The sequence below is a fragment of the Lampetra fluviatilis genome, chromosome 26 (assembly GCF_964198595.1).
Source record: "Lampetra fluviatilis chromosome 26, kcLamFluv1.1, whole genome shotgun sequence".
NCBI classification, from domain to species: domain Eukaryota; kingdom Metazoa; phylum Chordata; class Hyperoartia; order Petromyzontiformes; family Petromyzontidae; genus Lampetra; species Lampetra fluviatilis.
This window is the reverse complement of record NC_136300.1, coordinates 12832105-12849711: the sequence shown is the minus strand read 5'-3', so window position 1 is coordinate 12849711 and position 17607 is coordinate 12832105. Positions and strand designations below refer to the sequence as shown.

The window sequence follows — 17607 nt, the reverse complement described above, 5'->3', positions numbered from 1 at the left end:
CACACGTCTGGTGCACTTGACGTGTGTTTACATATATTCCGAACAATTATATATGTGAGTGGTGACGAAAGGAGTTTAATTTAAAATGTATTGTTGTTGTTGCTGCTATAAAGACTCCTCATACCATTGTCACGTTCTGTCGTGTGACTGTAACCGCATACACATCCTGGGTGGGGGGAGGTGGGGGGATTGGTGGCACAGCTCTTAGCGCGCTGCGTTTTGAACCCTGTCGGCTGAGTTCAATTCCCGGTCACGGATAACGGCGGCGTCGGCGACATCCGATGAGCCCCCTTCACCAACCGGCACTAACCGGGGTGGTGAAGTATGGTCAAACAACTTTCGAGACCGACACAATGTGGGAAGGCCTTCATCTAGCTGTGGATGGACAGAGAGCTGCAAGTTGTATATTATTGACAGTCGTGCTATCGATACAAATGCGGAATTGTATCGCGTGTATTTAACGCAGGATGTGAACACTCGTCTTGCTGTGGTCGTCGTTGTATCGCAGGCTGAGTTGGTGTCCACGCGAGCTGTTCTCTCGTACACACAACGTAATGTCGCCACCACCCTGTGTATGACAAGGTGCCATGGCCCGAAACGTTGCCTATTGTATGTTTAAAGTTTAAATGTTAAAGCCACGCACTGTTGCTATCGACACGAGTTGTTGTCGTTTGTGCATCGCTGCCAACGCAGCAGCAGCGCACAGAGCGCGCATTGTGCCTCACGCGGATAACTCCACTCAGATTTCAACAATATTATCATCGTTTTGTTTTTATCTTGATGACATACGTTACAATAAATGTTTCGACGTTTCGGCCTTGCTAGCCTTGGACACGAACACTCGATTTGAGCAGAGACGGATGTGCGAGACTTGTAGGCACACACACACGCATACCGTTCTGTGGTGTGTAAATGTGCGTAGGGTCTATGTATACGTGCATGTGAGTGTGTATAGCATTGGCCCCAAAATTATGTTAAGGCTATATATAGATGTTTGTATTTGTGCCTGTATATGTGTGTACGGGTATTTATGTCAGTATACACGTGTATATGTATATGGGGATGCATATCTGTGTATCTGTGTATATATGTACTCGCTAACAGCACTTGCTCCCACTGTCTGGCAATGCTACGAGGATGATGTTTGTCTTTGAATATATTTGTGTGCGTGTACACTTGTTTTATATGTGAATATATTTTGTGTGAACATTTGACTGTATACGTGTGTGTACATGTGTGTGTATATATATGTGTGTGTCTGTTTTATATCTGTACATGTATGTGTGTATCTGTGTGTTTGTATGTATATGTGAGTGTATATATTTGTATGAGGAGCTGTAGTCTGCGTGGTTAACGGACTGCGCTACGAACACCGGCGAACCGGAGTTTAATTCCCGTTCGCGTTAAATTAGTGACTGTGGCGAATATTTGAACCAGTCTTGGGCTTCCCCTAAGTCGCCTCAGCTGAAGTGAGTGGCTGGTGCGGTGCGTGAACATCAGCAGTGGGGAGACAAAGGTGGCCGGGCGTGGTGCTGGTCACCCACCCCCGTCGTGTTCAGTGTTCCGTGCAGCCCTTCATAGTTGCTCGCTTTACAACACTTGCCCCAACTGTCTGCTAAAGGCGACACGGGAGATGCGTGTTAGTTGGCATGTACTTGTAGGCGTGTGCGTGTGCACGTGTGTGTTGGTATACTCGGGCGAGTGTCCGTGTGTATTTGTGGGTGTGTGTCGTTGAGCGCCGCGCAATATCCACCCGCACGACCACGCGCGAGGAGCCCCCTGCCCCGTGCCGTGGGTTCGTCACCGGCTTCTATACAGGGGGGCGATTGCCGGGGTGGGAGGGGAGGAGGGGGGTGCTGGGGGAGCGGACAGGTGCGCGTGCATGAGTGCGCGTGCACGGTGCCGGGGGGCGGAAGGGGGTTGGCCCAGAAGGTCAAGGATGAAACCGGGGCCCAAATCTCGAGTGCGCGTCTAGAACCAAACAAAAACATCGCGACATCCCGGGGGGGGGGGGCGGTGCGCGGTCGCATCACAGTGCGTGCCAGGGCATCGGCCCCTCTAGACCAGAGTTTGCATGCGGGGGGGGGTGTTTATCCTCGATCTCCCATAAGCTGTTTCCGATTACTCCCCCCAGACCCCCGATTTGGGAACTCCTGCGCGCCCCGTGTCCCACCACGGACGGGTGGGGTGGGGGGTTGTTCGCGAAGATGCCTGGAGCCCCGCGAGCGATCCTCCCCGTGCCGCGCACACGGCACGACTTGAGTGCGCAGAGCCAGGAGAGGTGCCCGACTCGGGGGTTCCCGTGCGACTCGCTCGCGCTCACCTCCACGACCGATCGCTCCCGCTGGCTTCTTCTCCTGTCGGCGGCCACACTCCGAGTTCATACCAAGAACTTACTCTCTCGCGGGTAGCCGTGTGGCCGATTTGATGTGTACACACGCACACATATATACAGTATACGTGGTTTTATTAGTGTATTTTTGTTTAGATGGAGACAGATATGGGGGAGGAGGCGTGCTGTATGCTGGTCCGTTTTGTGTTCGTCGTCGGTGGTAGTAATTGTCAGCTCAGTGTCATTCATACTATGAAGGGCGATTAGTTCCAACTGTAATCATCGTCAGCCGCGACCACTCCACTGCTGGATGAACGCCTTCACCAAGGCGTCGCCATCTCTCACGATCCTGCGATGTAACAAACCCACCTGGCCACTTGCACGCGAGCCGATTACAATGATAACATCCCCATCATCAACAGCATCAACAACATAATCAACAACAACAACAACAGCTGCAATACCTGCACGAGTATCATCATGGCCACATGGGGCGGCCGTCATCGGGATGGTCGTGGGTTCGACCCCGGAGCCAGATCACCGTGCGGTCACAAGGACAAGCGATCAACTCCAACTTCACGGGCAACATCTACGCGCCGTCAAGAGAATCTGGTCTCAGAGACGGGGGGTGGGGAGGTATCTATTCACAGAGACGAGGGGTTACTATTCAGAGATACAGGAGATATGTATTCACAGAGATAAGGAGGATATCTATTCCCAGAGACGCGGGATATATATTCACATAGACAGGGAGGTGTCTATGCACGGAAACGGGGGGTATCTTCACAGAGATGGGGGGTTACTATTCGCTGAGACGGGGGTATCTATTCGCTGAGACGGGAGAGTGCGGGGGTATCTGACGGAGAGAGTAAAGCCCCGAGGGTTGTTTCACGAAGGCTCTCGGCACGCGTCCCGCGCTGGCGACTCGAGGGCGGCGTCCACGCGGGGCCGAGAGCAGCTCCGCGTGGGACCTGGGATGGGTTCATTCGCTGAGTTGGGGAGCTGTTGACGGAGTGAGGCCGCCGCGATGGGTTTCACGTTCACGCTCGCGCGTCTTAGGCAAAGAGACGACGTGTACACAACGACTGACTGTATGCTGCACGATATTCAAGTTATACAGCGATATTAGTCAACAATGTGCGTTATTGTTACTTGCATTTCACGTAATTAAAATGTATTTTCATTGTGAAATTACGCTTTTGCGGATATCTCTGCAAAGTAATAAAATTCGTTTGTTGTGTATTTTAATTAGCCCAGCTAATTAATGAGTCAACGATTACTTAATGCCTACGTGCGAAATAACGAATGGCTTTTTTTCCGTAAATTAACGAATCTCTAAACGACCCAATGATCCTCGCTGACAATCCCAGGTCTGCCTTGAAGGGAATTTCCTCTCCGTCTCCCTCTGGGCATGAGTGCTACACTCGCCTCCGTCCACACGATTCCACCGGGAGTTTTCACTTCCTCCGCAGCAAACTCACTCCAGTTGACACATTCAAGAATTTACATGGCTAGAAAACAGATAATTCGATGTATTTCCAGGTGTTATAAAACAAAAACGATGACAATATTAACCAGAATTCATAATTTACCGCCCCTTTTGTTAATCCACTTCTGGATGGAGGCTGCTCCACGCTGTTGGTCATGGGGGCTGTTTGACCATACTTCACCAAGCTGTTCAGTGTATTTTATTGATAGAGCAGGTGGGGGTGGGGTGATTTGAGCCGTGACCGGGAATGGAACACAGGTGGACGGAGTGTGGGAAGCCATGCGCCACCACTCCCCTAAAAAAATAGAAATATGACAAAAAACTATCTATCGCCTATAGAGACCGGTAGCTTTAAGCGATATAATGGGTACATAAACTTATGAGCGTTGGGTCTTCACAATCGCAATGGAGGATGCGTAAGTTTGGGTTTCACTGGGGCACACGCGTGGTGTGTGATGCTGTGATGCATGCAGCAGTGTACATGAGTACGCGTGGTGTGTGATGCTGTGATGCATGCAGCAGTGTACATGAATATGCGTGGTGTGTGATGCTGTGATGCATGCAGCAGTGTACATGAGTATGCGTGGTTGTGATGCTGTGATGCATGCAGCAGTGTACATGAGTACGCGTGGTGTGTGATGCTGTGATGCATGCAGCAGTGTACATGAATATGCGTGGTGTGTGATGCTGTGATGCATGCAGCAGTGTATAGGAGTACGCGTGGTGTGTGATGTTGGGATGCATGCAGCAGTGTACATGAGTACGCGTGGTGTGTGATGTTGGGATGCATGCAGCAGTGTACATGAGTACGCGTGGTGTGTGATGCTGTGATGCATGCAGCAGTGTATAGGAGTACGCGTGGTGTGTGATGTTGGGATGCATGCAGCAGTGTACATGAGTACGCGTGGTGTGTGATGCTGTGATGCATGCAGCAGTGTATAGGAGTACGCGTGGTGTGTGATGCTGTGATGCATGCAGCAGTGTACGTGAGTACGCGTGGTGTGTGATGCTGTGATGCATGCAGCAGTGTACGTGAGTACGCGTGGTGTGTGATGCTGTGATGCATGCAGCAGTGTATATGAGTACGCGTGGTGTGTGATGCTGTGATGCATGCAGCAGTGTACGTGAGTACGCGTGGTGTGTGATGCTGTGATGCATGCAGCAGTGTATATGAGTACGCGTGGTGTGTGATGCTGTGATGCATGCAGCAGTGTACGTGAGTACGCGTGGTGTGTGATGCTGTGATGCATGCAGCAGTGTATATGAGTACGCGTGGTGTGTGATGCTGTGATGCATGCAGCAGTGTACATGAGTACGCGTGGTGTGTGATGCTGTGATGCATGCAGCAGTGTACATGAGTACGCGTAGTTGTGATGTTGGGACGCATGCAGAAGTGTACGTGAGTACGCGTGGTGTGTGATGTTGTGATGCATGCAACAGTGTACATGAGTACGCGTAGTTGTGATGTTGGGATGCATGCAGCAGTGTACGTGAGTACGCGTGGTGTGTGATGCTGTGATGCATGCAACAGTGTACATGAGGACGCGTGGTTGTGATGTTGGGATGCATGCAACTATGTGTGTAATTACGTGCATGTATAAAGGTGTGAATTTATGAAGGTGTATCTTATATATGTATGGATGTATGTGTACACATGTATGTACGTATGTATGTATGAATTATATTTGTCTACATATACGTGTGCTTGCAAATGTATAGTTGCGTACGTACGTGTTAATGTAAGTATCTATGTATATATAAATATATGTATGTACGAATGCATGCGGCGCAGTATATGTGTATAACGCGTCTGGTAACATACGTGTGATCACACTCTGTGCTGTAACTCGAGCGGTTCAACCCCGGAGGTTCGATTGGCTGCCTTAAACCCACCAACAGCCTTTCTGAGCGTTGCGTGGGTTCTTTTTCTCTCTCTCTTCCACAATGATACATAATTGTGTTTCTCCTGGGAGTCAAGTAAAGAAGTAAAAAACAACAACGGACGCACAGACCCAGACACGCACGAACATTGCTGTGTGCACACACCCAGAGGTCCAGTGCGGACGGCTATCGCACGTGGGCAGCTGGGGGACACGTGGCCCCACGAACCGGGATCATATTTTACGATGGCAAAACAGATAATGTATGTTGAGGGGTCGCTGGGTATCGGAATAACACGGGCGCCAAACCATAATCAATTGACTTTCTGCTTAATTCATCACCTGGAAATACAGGATGTATTGATACCCGCTGAATCATTTATGGAGGCGGCGTGTAGGGTTAGCGCGAGAGTAATGCGCGGGGCAGCGCTCGCCGCGCCGCGAGCATCGCTCCACGTTTATTTATCGCTGCAGGCGCGCGGGGACAGAGGCTCACGGTTCATTGTCGCGTGCGCCACCGCGCTCCTCGCCATCCGCTCACTCCTCCACTCACTCCACCACTCACTCCACCACTCACTCCACCACTCACTCACTCCTCCACTCACTCCACCACTCACTCATCCACTCACTCCTCCACTCACTCCACCACTCACTCCTCCACTCACTCCTCCACACACTCCACCACTCACTCCACCACACACTCATCCACTCACTCCTCCACTCACTCCTCCACTCACTCCTCCACTCACTCCACTCACTCCACCACTCACTCCTCCACTCACTCCTCCACTCACTCCTCCACTCACTCCACTCACTCCACCACTCACTCCTCCACTCACTCCTCCACTCACTCCACTCACTCCACCACTCACTCCTCCACTCACTCCACCACTCACTCCTCCACTCATTCCTCCACTCACTCCACCACTCACTCACTCCTCCACTCCACCACTCACTCACTCCTCCACTCACTCCTCCACTCCACCACTCACTCCTCCACTCACTCCTCCTCCACTCACTCCTCCACTCACTCCACCACTCACTCCACCACTCACTCACTCCTCCACTCACTCCACCACTCACTCCACCACTCACTCCACCACTCACTCACTCCTCCACTCACTCCACCACTCACTCCACCACTCACTCCACCACTCACTCACTCCTCCACTCACTCCACCACTCATTCCTCCACTCACTCCTCCACTCACTCCACCACTCACTCCACCACTCACTCACTCCTCCACTCATTCCTCCACTCACTCCTCCACTCACTCACTCCTCCACTCACTCCACCACTCACTCCACCACTCACTCCACCACTCACTCCTCCACTCACTCCTCCACTCACTCCTCCACTCACTCCTCCACTCACTCACTCCTCCACTCACTCCTCCACTCACTCCACCACTCACTCCTCCACTCACTCCTCCACTCACTCATCCACTCACTCCTCCACTCACTCCTCCACTCACTCCTCCACTCACTCCACCACTCACTCCTCCACTCACTCCTCCACTCACTCCTCCACTCACTCCACCACTCACTCCACCACTCACTCCACCACTCACTCCTCCACTCACTCCTCCACTCACTCCTCCACTCACTCCACCACTCACTCCTCCACTCACTCCTCCACTCACTCCACCACTCACTCCACCACTCACTCATCCACTCACTCCTCCACTCACTCCTCCACTCACTCCTCCACACACTCCTCCACTCACTCCACCACTCACTCCACCACTCACTCCACCACTCACTCATCCACTCACTCCTCCACTCACTCCTCCACTCACTCCACCACTCACTCCTCCACTCACTCCACCACTCACTCCACCACTCACTCCTCCACTCACTCACTCCTCCACTCACTCCTCCACTCACTCCACCACTCACTCCACCACTCACTCACTCCTCCACTCACTCCACCACTCACTCCACCACTCACTCCTCCACTCACTCACTCCTCCACTCACTCCACCACTCACTCCACCACTCACTCCTCCACTCACTCCACCACTCACTCCACCACTCACTCCTCCACTCACTCCACCACTCACTCCACCACTCACTCCACCACTCACTCATCCACTCACTCCACCACTCACTCCTCCACTCACTCACTCCTCCACTCACTCCACCACTCACTCCTCCACTCACTCCACCACTCACTCCACCACTCACTCCTCCACTCACTCCTCCACTCACTCCACCACTCACTCCACCACTCACTCCTCCACTCACTCACTCCTCCACTCACTCCTCCACTCACTCCACCACTCACTCCTCCACTCACTCCACCACTCACTCCTCCACTCACTCCACCACTCACTCCTCCACTCACTCCACCACTCACTCCTCCACTCACTCCACCACTCACTCCTCCACTCACTCCACCACTCACTCCTCCACTCACTCCACCACTCACTCCTCCACTCACTCCTCCACTCACTCCTCCACTCACTCCACCACTCACTCCTCCACTCACTCCTCCACTCACTCCACCACTCACTCCTCCACTCACTCACTCCACCACTCACTCCTCCACTCACTCCTCCACTCACTCCACCACTCACTCCTCCACTCACTCACTCCTCCACTCACTCCACCACTCACTCCTCCACTCACTCCACCACTCACTCCTCCACTCACTCACTCCTCCACTCACTCCACCACTCACTCCTCCACTCACTCCACCACTCACTCCTCCACTCACTCCACCACTCACTCCTCCACTCACTCCTCCACTCACTCCACCACTCACTCACTCCTCCACTCACTCCTCCACTCACTCCACCACTCACTCCTCCACTCACTCCACCACTCACTCCTCCACTCACTCCACCACTCACTCCTCCACTCACTCCTCCACTCACTCCTCCACTCACTCACTCCTCCACTCACTCCTCCACTCACTCCTCCACTCACTCCTCCACTCACTCCTCCACTCACTCCTCCACTCACTCCACCACTCACTCACTCCTCCACTCACTCCACCACTCACTCACTCTACCACTCACTCCACCACTCACTCACTCACTCACTCACTCCTCCACTCACTCACTCTACCACTCACTCCACCACTCACTCCACCACTCACTCCTCCACTCACTCCTCCACTCACTCCTCCACTCACTCACTCACTCACTCACTCCTCCACTCACTCACTCTACCACTCACTCCACCACTCACTCCACCACTCACTCCTCCACTCACTCCTCCACTCACTCACTCACTCACTCACTCACTCACTCACTCCTCCACTCACTCACTCTACCACTCACTCCACCACTCACTCCACCACTCACTCCTCCACTCACTCCTCCACTCACTCCTCCACTCACTCCTCCAGTCACTCCACCACTCACTCCACCACTCACTCCTCCAGTCACTCCACCACTCACTCTACCACTCACTCCTCCACTCACTCCTCCAGTCACTCCACCACTCACTCTACCACTCACTCCACCACTCACTCCTCCAGTCACTCCACCACTCACTCTACCACTCACTACTCCACTCACTCCTCCAGTCACTCCACCACTCACTCCACCACTCACTCCACCACTCACTCCACCACTCACTCCTCCAGTCACTCCACCACTCACTCCACCACTCACTCCTCCAGTCACTCCACCACTCACTCTACCACTCACTCCTCCACTCACTCCTCCAGTCACTCCACCACTCACTCTACCACTCACTCCACCACTCACTCCTCCAGTCACTCCACCACTCACTCTACCACTCACTCCTCCACTCACTCCACCACTCACTCCTCCAGTCACTCCTCCACTCACTCCACCACTCACTCCACCACTCACTCCTCCACTCACTCCACCACTCACTCCTCCACTCACTCCTCCAGTCACTCCTCCACTCACTCCACCACTCACTCCACCACTCACTCCTCCACTCACTCACTCCACTCACTCCTCCAGTCACTCCACCACTCACTCTACCACTCACTCCTCCACTCACTCCTCCACTCACTCACTCCTCCACTCACTCCACCACTCACTCCTCCACTCACTCCTCCAGTCACTCCTCCACTCACTCCACCACTCACTCTACCACTCACTCCTCCACTCACTCCACCACTCACTCCTCCACTCACTCCACCACTCACTCACTCCACCACTCACTCCTCCACTCACTCACTCCTCCACTCACTCCACCACTCACTCCTCCACTCACTCCACCACTCACTCCTCCACTCACTCCACCACTCACTCCACCACTCACTCCTCCACTCACTCCACCACTCACTCCTCCACTCACTCACTCCTCCACTCACTCCACCACTCACTCCTCCACTCACTCCACCACTCACTCCTCCACTCACTCCACCACTCACTCCTCCACTCACTCCACCACTCACTCCACCACTCACTCCTCCACTCACTCCACCACTCACTCCACCACTCACTCACTCCACTCACTCCTCCACTCACTCCACCACTCACTCCTCCACTCACTCACTCCTCCACTCACTCCACCACTCACTCCTCCACTCACTCCACCACTCACTCCTCCACTCACTCACTCCTCCACTCACTCCTCCACTCACTCCACCACTCACTCACTCCTCCACTCACTCCACCACTCACTCATCCACTCACTCCTCCACTCACTCCACCACTCACTCATCCACTCACTCCTCCACTCACTCCACCACTCACTCATCCACTCACTCCTCCACTCACTCCACCACTCACTCCTCCACTCACTCCTCCACTCACTCCTCCACTCACTCCACCACTCACTCCTCCACTCACTCACTCCTCCACTCACTCCACCACTCACTCCACCACTCACTCCTCCACTCACTCCACCACTCACTCCTCCACTCACTCCACCACTCACTCCACCACTCACTCCACCACTCACTCCTCCACTCACTCCACCACTCACTCCTCCACTCACTCCACCACTCACTCATCCACTCACTCCTCCACTCACTCCACCACTCACTCACTCACTCACTTCTCCACTCACTCCACCACTCACTCCTCCACTCACTCCACCACTCACTCATCCACTCACTCCTCCACTCACTCCACCACTCACTCACTCACTCACTTCTCCACTCACTCCACCACTCACTCCTCCACTCACTCCACCACTCACTCATCCACTCACTCCTCCACTCACTCCACCACTCACTCACTCACTCACTTCTCCACTCACTCCACCACTCACTCCTCCACTCACTCCACCACTCACTCCACCACTCACTTCTCCACTCACTCCACCACTCACTCCTCCACTCACTCACTCTACCACTCACTCCACCACTCACTCCACCACTCACTCCTCCACTCACTCCTCCACTCACTCACTCACTCACTCACTCACTTCTCCACTCACTCCACCACTCACTCCTCCACTCACTCACTCCACTCACTTCTCCACTCACTACTCCACTCACTACTCCACTCACTCCTCTACTCACTCCTCCACTCACTCCACCACTCACTCCACCACTCACTCCACCACTCACTCCACCACTCACTCCACCACTCACTCCTCTACTCACTCCTCCACTCACCCCACCACTCACTCCACCACTCACTCCTCCACTCACTCCTCCACTTACTCCACCATATACTCACTCCTTCATCCATTCACTCCTTCATATGATCATTACACCATCCCCAGACTCATTCCTCCAATCACTCACTCCTCCAGTCATTCACTCCTCCATACGCACACTCCTCCATTCACTCACCCCTCCATCCACTCGCTCCTACATCTCACTCGTTCCCCTGTGCACTCACTCATACATCCACCCAGGCAGGTATGGGCGAAGGCGGCGCGGCGTCATCCGGCCCGGAGTAACGCGCCGCGACCCCCACGAGCCACGCGGGCGAGCGCCCCGGATCACGGCACCACGCGCCGAGGAGGAGAAGACGCGCGCATACTGCAGAACACACACACAGCTGCACTATCGCACACACACACGCGCATACTGCAGAACACACTTACACGCAGACACACACACACAGCTGCACTATCACACACACACACGCGCATACTGCAGAACACACACACAGCTGCACTATCGCACACACACACGCGCATACTGCAGAACACACTTACACGCAGACACACACACACAGCTGCACTATCGCACACACACGCGCGCATACTGCAGAACACACTTACACGCAGACACACACACACAGCTGCACTATCGCACACACACATGCGCATACTGCAGAACACACTTACACGCAGACACACACACACAGCTGCATGATCGCACACACACACGCGCATACTGCAGAACGCACACGCAGACACACACACACAGCTGCACTATCGCACACACACACGCGCATACTGCAGAACGCACACGCAGACACACACACACAGCTGCACTATCGCACACACACTCGCGCATACTGCCACGTGCAAACACACCATGCACTGCTGAACCCAAACAACAAAAAACGAAAACAAAGATCCCCCGTATAGCCTTAACAGACGTTTGAGGCAAGTGCTGTTACGGCACACGAGGGGGGCGGGTGGCCAGCAACCACGCCCGGCCGCCTTTGTCTCTCTAGTAGCGATGTTTACACGCCGCACCAGGTACTTAAGTGAGGCTGAGTCGACCTAGGGGAGACCCAAGACCGGGTCAGATAATCGTCCCCGGTGTTGGCCGTGAGCGGGGAATCGAACTCGGGTGGCCGGGTTCGCAAGCGCAATGCGATAACCGCTACGCTACCGCTCCCCTCCCCGCCACACACACACACAGACCTCGACACACTCACACACACAAGTACACCCCCTCACCCTCCCATCCCCCCACGCTCCACGCGAGTGTCCGGGACCAATCCCCCGGCACGCGCAGCCAAGGTCGCGGTTGTCGCTCCCCGCGCGTTTGATGCGACCCTCGGATTGCGCGACGCGGGGGCGGGCGGGCGGGCTGGCGGGGAGGGGGTTCCGTGGGTTACGGGGGGGGTTTGGGGTCGGAGGGGAAGGCGACCCCCTCCGAGCGCCACTAAAACTCGCGCGCACTTAACGCGGCGCGCAATCGTCTCGAGTTTGTAAATTGCGCGACGCCTTTTTATTTTCTTTTGTCTTCGTCGTCGTCTGTCTGTCGCGTCCATCGAGAGAGGGAGGGAGGCGCACAGGTAACGTCGGCCGAGAGGTTCAGGGGTGGGAGGGGGGACGTGGGGCGGGGTGACAAGGGGAGCAGGGGGGGGGAGTGACCCTTGTCGGGATTTATAATCCTGCGTGTTGTTGGACACCGTGTCTGACGTTTCGCCCCATGTGGCTTAGAACTTCTTCAGGAACCGAATTCCGTTTGCTGAAGAGGAAACTGGATCGTGTTCTTTGAAGAAGCTCCCCCCACCCCCGCCCGCAGCACGTGGAGCGAAACGTCGGATATCGTGCCGAACGACACGCGGTATACACCGGAAGACGCATCGGAGAGCTGCCGAGCGGCGCGACAGACAGCGGCGGAGGGGTCGGCCGTCCCCTGCGCGCCCCTCGGAGCGAGCGACGTCTCCTGTGGAGCGGCGGCTCCGCAGAGACGCCGCGCGTGCGGACGCCTCGCAACGTCGCACGAGGGATGGCGGCCGGCTTGGGGATTCCTTCATCCAGCAGTGGCTTGATCATGGCCGCTGATGACGGTGGTGGTGGCGAACGGACAAAGTGACACGGAGACACGACACAGGGGGAGATGATGACATTTGTCCAGAGCCCAAACCAAAAACAACTTTTAAAAAAAATACAAAAACAGAGCCGTTGATTTATATTATCGAATGATATGGTGGATAAAAGCAATGACACCTATATTAATTGTCCTTTTGTTAGAATCTTCGTTTCAATGTCATAAAAAATGTCCCCATATGACGTCAGCGAAGGTTTAAAACGGTTGAGGCTTGCGTGTGGGCAAGGAGAGGGGGCGGGGAAGAGAGGGGGGCTGGGGGAAGGGGGGGGGTCTGGGGGGGTGTATGGGGGGGGCTGCCCTGTCTCGATGTTCCCTGCCCTGACCCTTGCCGAGCCCTCCGGGGTGGGGCTCTCGGCCTGCGCGGGGCCCCGAGTGTGGGGGTCTCGAGCCGCGGCGCCGGCCCTCGGCACTCTCCAAAACAGTCCACGACGTTCAACGCCGTCGGTGGGCGGTTCGGCGCAGCTGCCGCTGTGAACCCGGAGAGCCGAGTTCGATTGCCGGCCGCGTCTCGCACGCGCGGGTCGCGAGTGGAACCTGAACCCCCCGCGGGAATCGCAGTCGCCGAGCGTCACGTGTGGGCAACGCGACCCTGGTGAGCGGTACAGCAGTAGCTGGGCCGTGCGTTATCTTCCAATTTAATTTACATCATCCTCGACGGTTTTGTTCTATAGGCGTTTGGTAAACACCAAATATACTGTATGTATATATTTATTTTGTTATTGCAAATAAAACTCCATTCACATTTTGGTTGGGGTGATATTCTTCAGGATTTTGTGATGTCAGCTTTCATCCAGCAGTAGAAAGGGTGTATAGTTATTATGTTGTCTGACATTCGCACCAGTCGAGACAAAGAGCGATCGTTGATTGAATTAAACAACAACAATCATCAACAATCATCAACAACAATCAACAACAATCATCACTCCGCCCGATCGCGCCGTGCACCACCGCCGTGTGTATGTGTAGGTACAGTATATATACACACGCACACACACGTAGTGAACTCGAGTGTGTGATGATCGCATTCGCAAGGACACTGGCGCGATGTAAAACAGACAACACGCGAAAGGTCGTGCGGCGACAATTCGTGAGCGTCACCGCGAGCTAAGTTCGTCTGAGAGCCGCACTTTCATACAGCAGCGAAATAACGGCGCGCAAATCGAATACTACCGTGTTGCAGTTCATTTGTAATCGCGTAACTGTAATGCAATTGAACAAATAAAAACGTACTTGTAATAAATGTATCATTTTTATTGTGTATATGTGTGTGAGCGTGTGTGTGTGTGTGAGCGTGTGTGTGTGAGAGCGTGTGAGTGTGTGTGAGCGTGTGTGTGTGAGCGTGAGTGTGTGTGAGCGTGTGTGTGTGAGCGTGAGTGTGTGTGAGCGGGTGTGTGTGTGTGTATGTGTGTGAGCGTGTGTGTGTGTATGTGTGTGAGCCCGCGCTCGAGGGGAGCGGTAGTGTAGCGGTTAGCGCAACGCTGCGCTACGAACCCAGTGACCCGAGTTCAATTCCCGCTTACGGCCAACACCACGTGACGATTATCTGAACCGGTCCTGGGCATCCTCCCCGAGGTCGACTCAGCCTCAAATGAGTATCTGGTGCGGTGTGTAAAAAACATCGTAACTGGGGAGACAAAGGCGGTCGGGCGTAGTCTGTTAAGGATGTTTGTGTGTGCTGTGTGTGTGCGTGCATGTATGCTTGTGTGTTTATGTACTGTATGTATGTGTGCTGGCGTGTCTACACCAGGGACGCAATGAAGATGACGACGCGAATGTCCACACGCAGCGGGCAGGCCTGCGACTGTCGCGCGCACGCGGTCTCATTTGCTCTCCGGCGAGGTGCCCATGTCAACGACACCCCGCACCAAATGCTTGCACCCGGCACACCACGTCCAGTCGATCATCGCTCGCTACGGCTGTGGCTGCGAGTCACGAGCCAGCTACTTTAGTCGTATACCAGCGACCCGGAAAACGAATATTCAGCGAACATTTACACCTTGGTCACACACATACAAAATATAAATATCCCCCATATTGCCTGAACAAACTGTGGGGGCAGGTGCTGTTAGCGAGCACCTGCAAAGGTCGGCGAGAACACGAGGGGGTGGATGGACAGCACCGCGCCCGGCCACCTTTGTCTTCCTCGTGGCGATGTTTTACAAACCGCACCAGGTACTCATTTGAGGCCGAGTTGACCCAGGTGATCGTCACCGGTGTTGGCAGCGAGCGGGAATGGAACTCGGGTGGGCCGGGGTTCGTAAGCGCAGGGCGCTACCGCTGCCCAACGCCATAGGCGCCGACGCAAAGTCACACAGGCGAACTTTTATACAAAAGCCACTGAGGATATTTAAATTGCGAGCGGCGTAGGGCGGCGGCGTCACTCGCTGTTGAGCAGCAAAGCGGCGTCGAGGTTTTCCCCGGCGGAGGCACCGCGACGTCGTTGCTCGCGACGTCCGGTTCGCGAAATGAAACCCGAGGCTGTGGAACCTTTGGACGCGCGCGTGCCACGCGTGTACTGTGGGGGGGGGGAGTGGTTGGCGCGGCGACCCGAGTTCGATCCCCACTCACGAGCGAGAACCAGGGCAAGATATCTAAACGGGTCCTGGGCGTCGGCTTGGTCGGCTCGGTCTTAAACGAGTGCCCGACTCCGCGTACAAATGCGATCGCTGCGGAGACAGACGTGCTGTTTTACAACCTACCCCCTCGATTGCCGTACCAGCATTCATCGCCGCTCGCTCACGGCACTTGCCCCGACAGTCTGTCGAGGGCTATACGGGGACCTTTGTCTCTGCGAGTGTACACAACAAGCACCGCAATGCGCTGCGAGTCGCGGCGAGATCAAAGCGGGTCGACATCCTCGCTGCGACCTTGCTGAGCGCGCGATGGCGACTCTCGCGAGGCGCGGCGCCGCTCACGCGCAACTGCCGTACGCGTGACGCTCTCAACGCTGTCGAGTCGATGTCGTACGCTGCAAACGGCAGAGCGGAGCAATATGCGCCATACACGAGGCGGTTCGCATGGGATAAAGTAACCCGAGGGTGAGGAGCGGTGGCACGCTGGTTAGGGCGCTGGATTATGTTCGACTCCCTGACCAGTGGCGCGTGATAACTGAACCGGTCCTGCTCCCTCCAACTTCACCCCCCCCCCAATAACCAGCGTGGTGAAGTATGGCAAACATATAAAACGCGCTCGACCGACCGACCGAACGGCCCGACGCGGGGGAGGTGACCCAGCAGTGGATTGCCGAGTGAATCACAACAAAAATACTTTAGAAAAACCGCACGAATGCCACTGGGCACTGCGAGCGGTGGCGTCTGTGTTGGGGGTGTGGCCTGGATGGGGTGGTGACTACCGTGCGGGTTAGTGGGGGTTGATTTGACCATACTTCACCAGCCTTGGTAGAAGTCTCGCTGGTACTGCTAGCAAGGGGTGGTGGTATCGGGCGTGAAGCTTGGCGCTGCGGGAGAGGACGCGAAAGTCGTCGAAGCGCAAACACCACCGCGACTTATTACCACCACCATCACACGACTACAACGATAGTAACAGTACTACTACGACTAATACTACGACTAATACTACGACTAATACTACGACTAATACTACGACTAATTCCCTTGACAACAACACGAGGTTTGAGCGATGGCGCGGTGTTCAGCGAATATCAACTACGAACCCGGCGACGCCGAGTTAGACTCCCCCCACGGCCAACGTCAGTGGCGCGTGATGTCACAACAGCCCCTCCCCTACACCCCCGGCTCTTCGCTAACCCGCACTGACCAGCGTGGTGATGATGTAAGAGCTAAGGAACCCCCCCCCCCCACGGCCTTCATCCAGCCGTAGGCTGACACAAGAGCTCTCTAGGATCGCGTTTAACGTAAACGACGGTACAACGGCAGCAGCAGCAGCAGCACTGCGCTCCTGAAACGATTTCCAGGAGGGTCCTGCGTTGGTGTGCCCCGGCACATTCCATGCGTCATTCGCGTTGAGACGAAGCGGACACGCGTTCAAACTCAAGCGGATGGCTTTCGGTGTACTGGGTGCGCTGTGCGAGAGGCTGCACAGAGTGTGCGGCCACTGGGCAGGGGACGCGCGACCCCCCCTCCTCCTCCTCCGTGGCGTGCGCGTTCCTGGCAACGCCACGGGGCGCGGCGCAGAACTCGCCTCGACATTCACACCCAGTGATGGGCTCGCCTTCCAAACGAAATAGATGCCAACGTAAAAA

At 55.0% G+C, this 17607-nt stretch overlaps 2 protein-coding genes across 4 annotated transcripts in view; one reads left to right on the top strand and one right to left on the bottom strand.

The window, feature by feature from the left end:
• Window positions 1-12625, top strand: part of LOC144942154 (uncharacterized) — a 35696-nt gene extending 23071 nt beyond the window's left edge. Inside the window, exon 8 of the mRNA XM_078868915.1 lies at window positions 11501-12625. Coding sequence (XP_078725041.1) covers window positions 11501-12201 — 701 coding nt within the window. The 3' untranslated portion in view covers window positions 12202-12625. The remainder of the gene's footprint in view (window positions 1-11500) is intronic.
• ZFHX3 (zinc finger homeobox 3) overlaps window positions 1-17607 on the bottom strand; it is a 325534-nt gene that overhangs the window by 133406 nt on the left and 174521 nt on the right. The window lies entirely within an intron of this gene.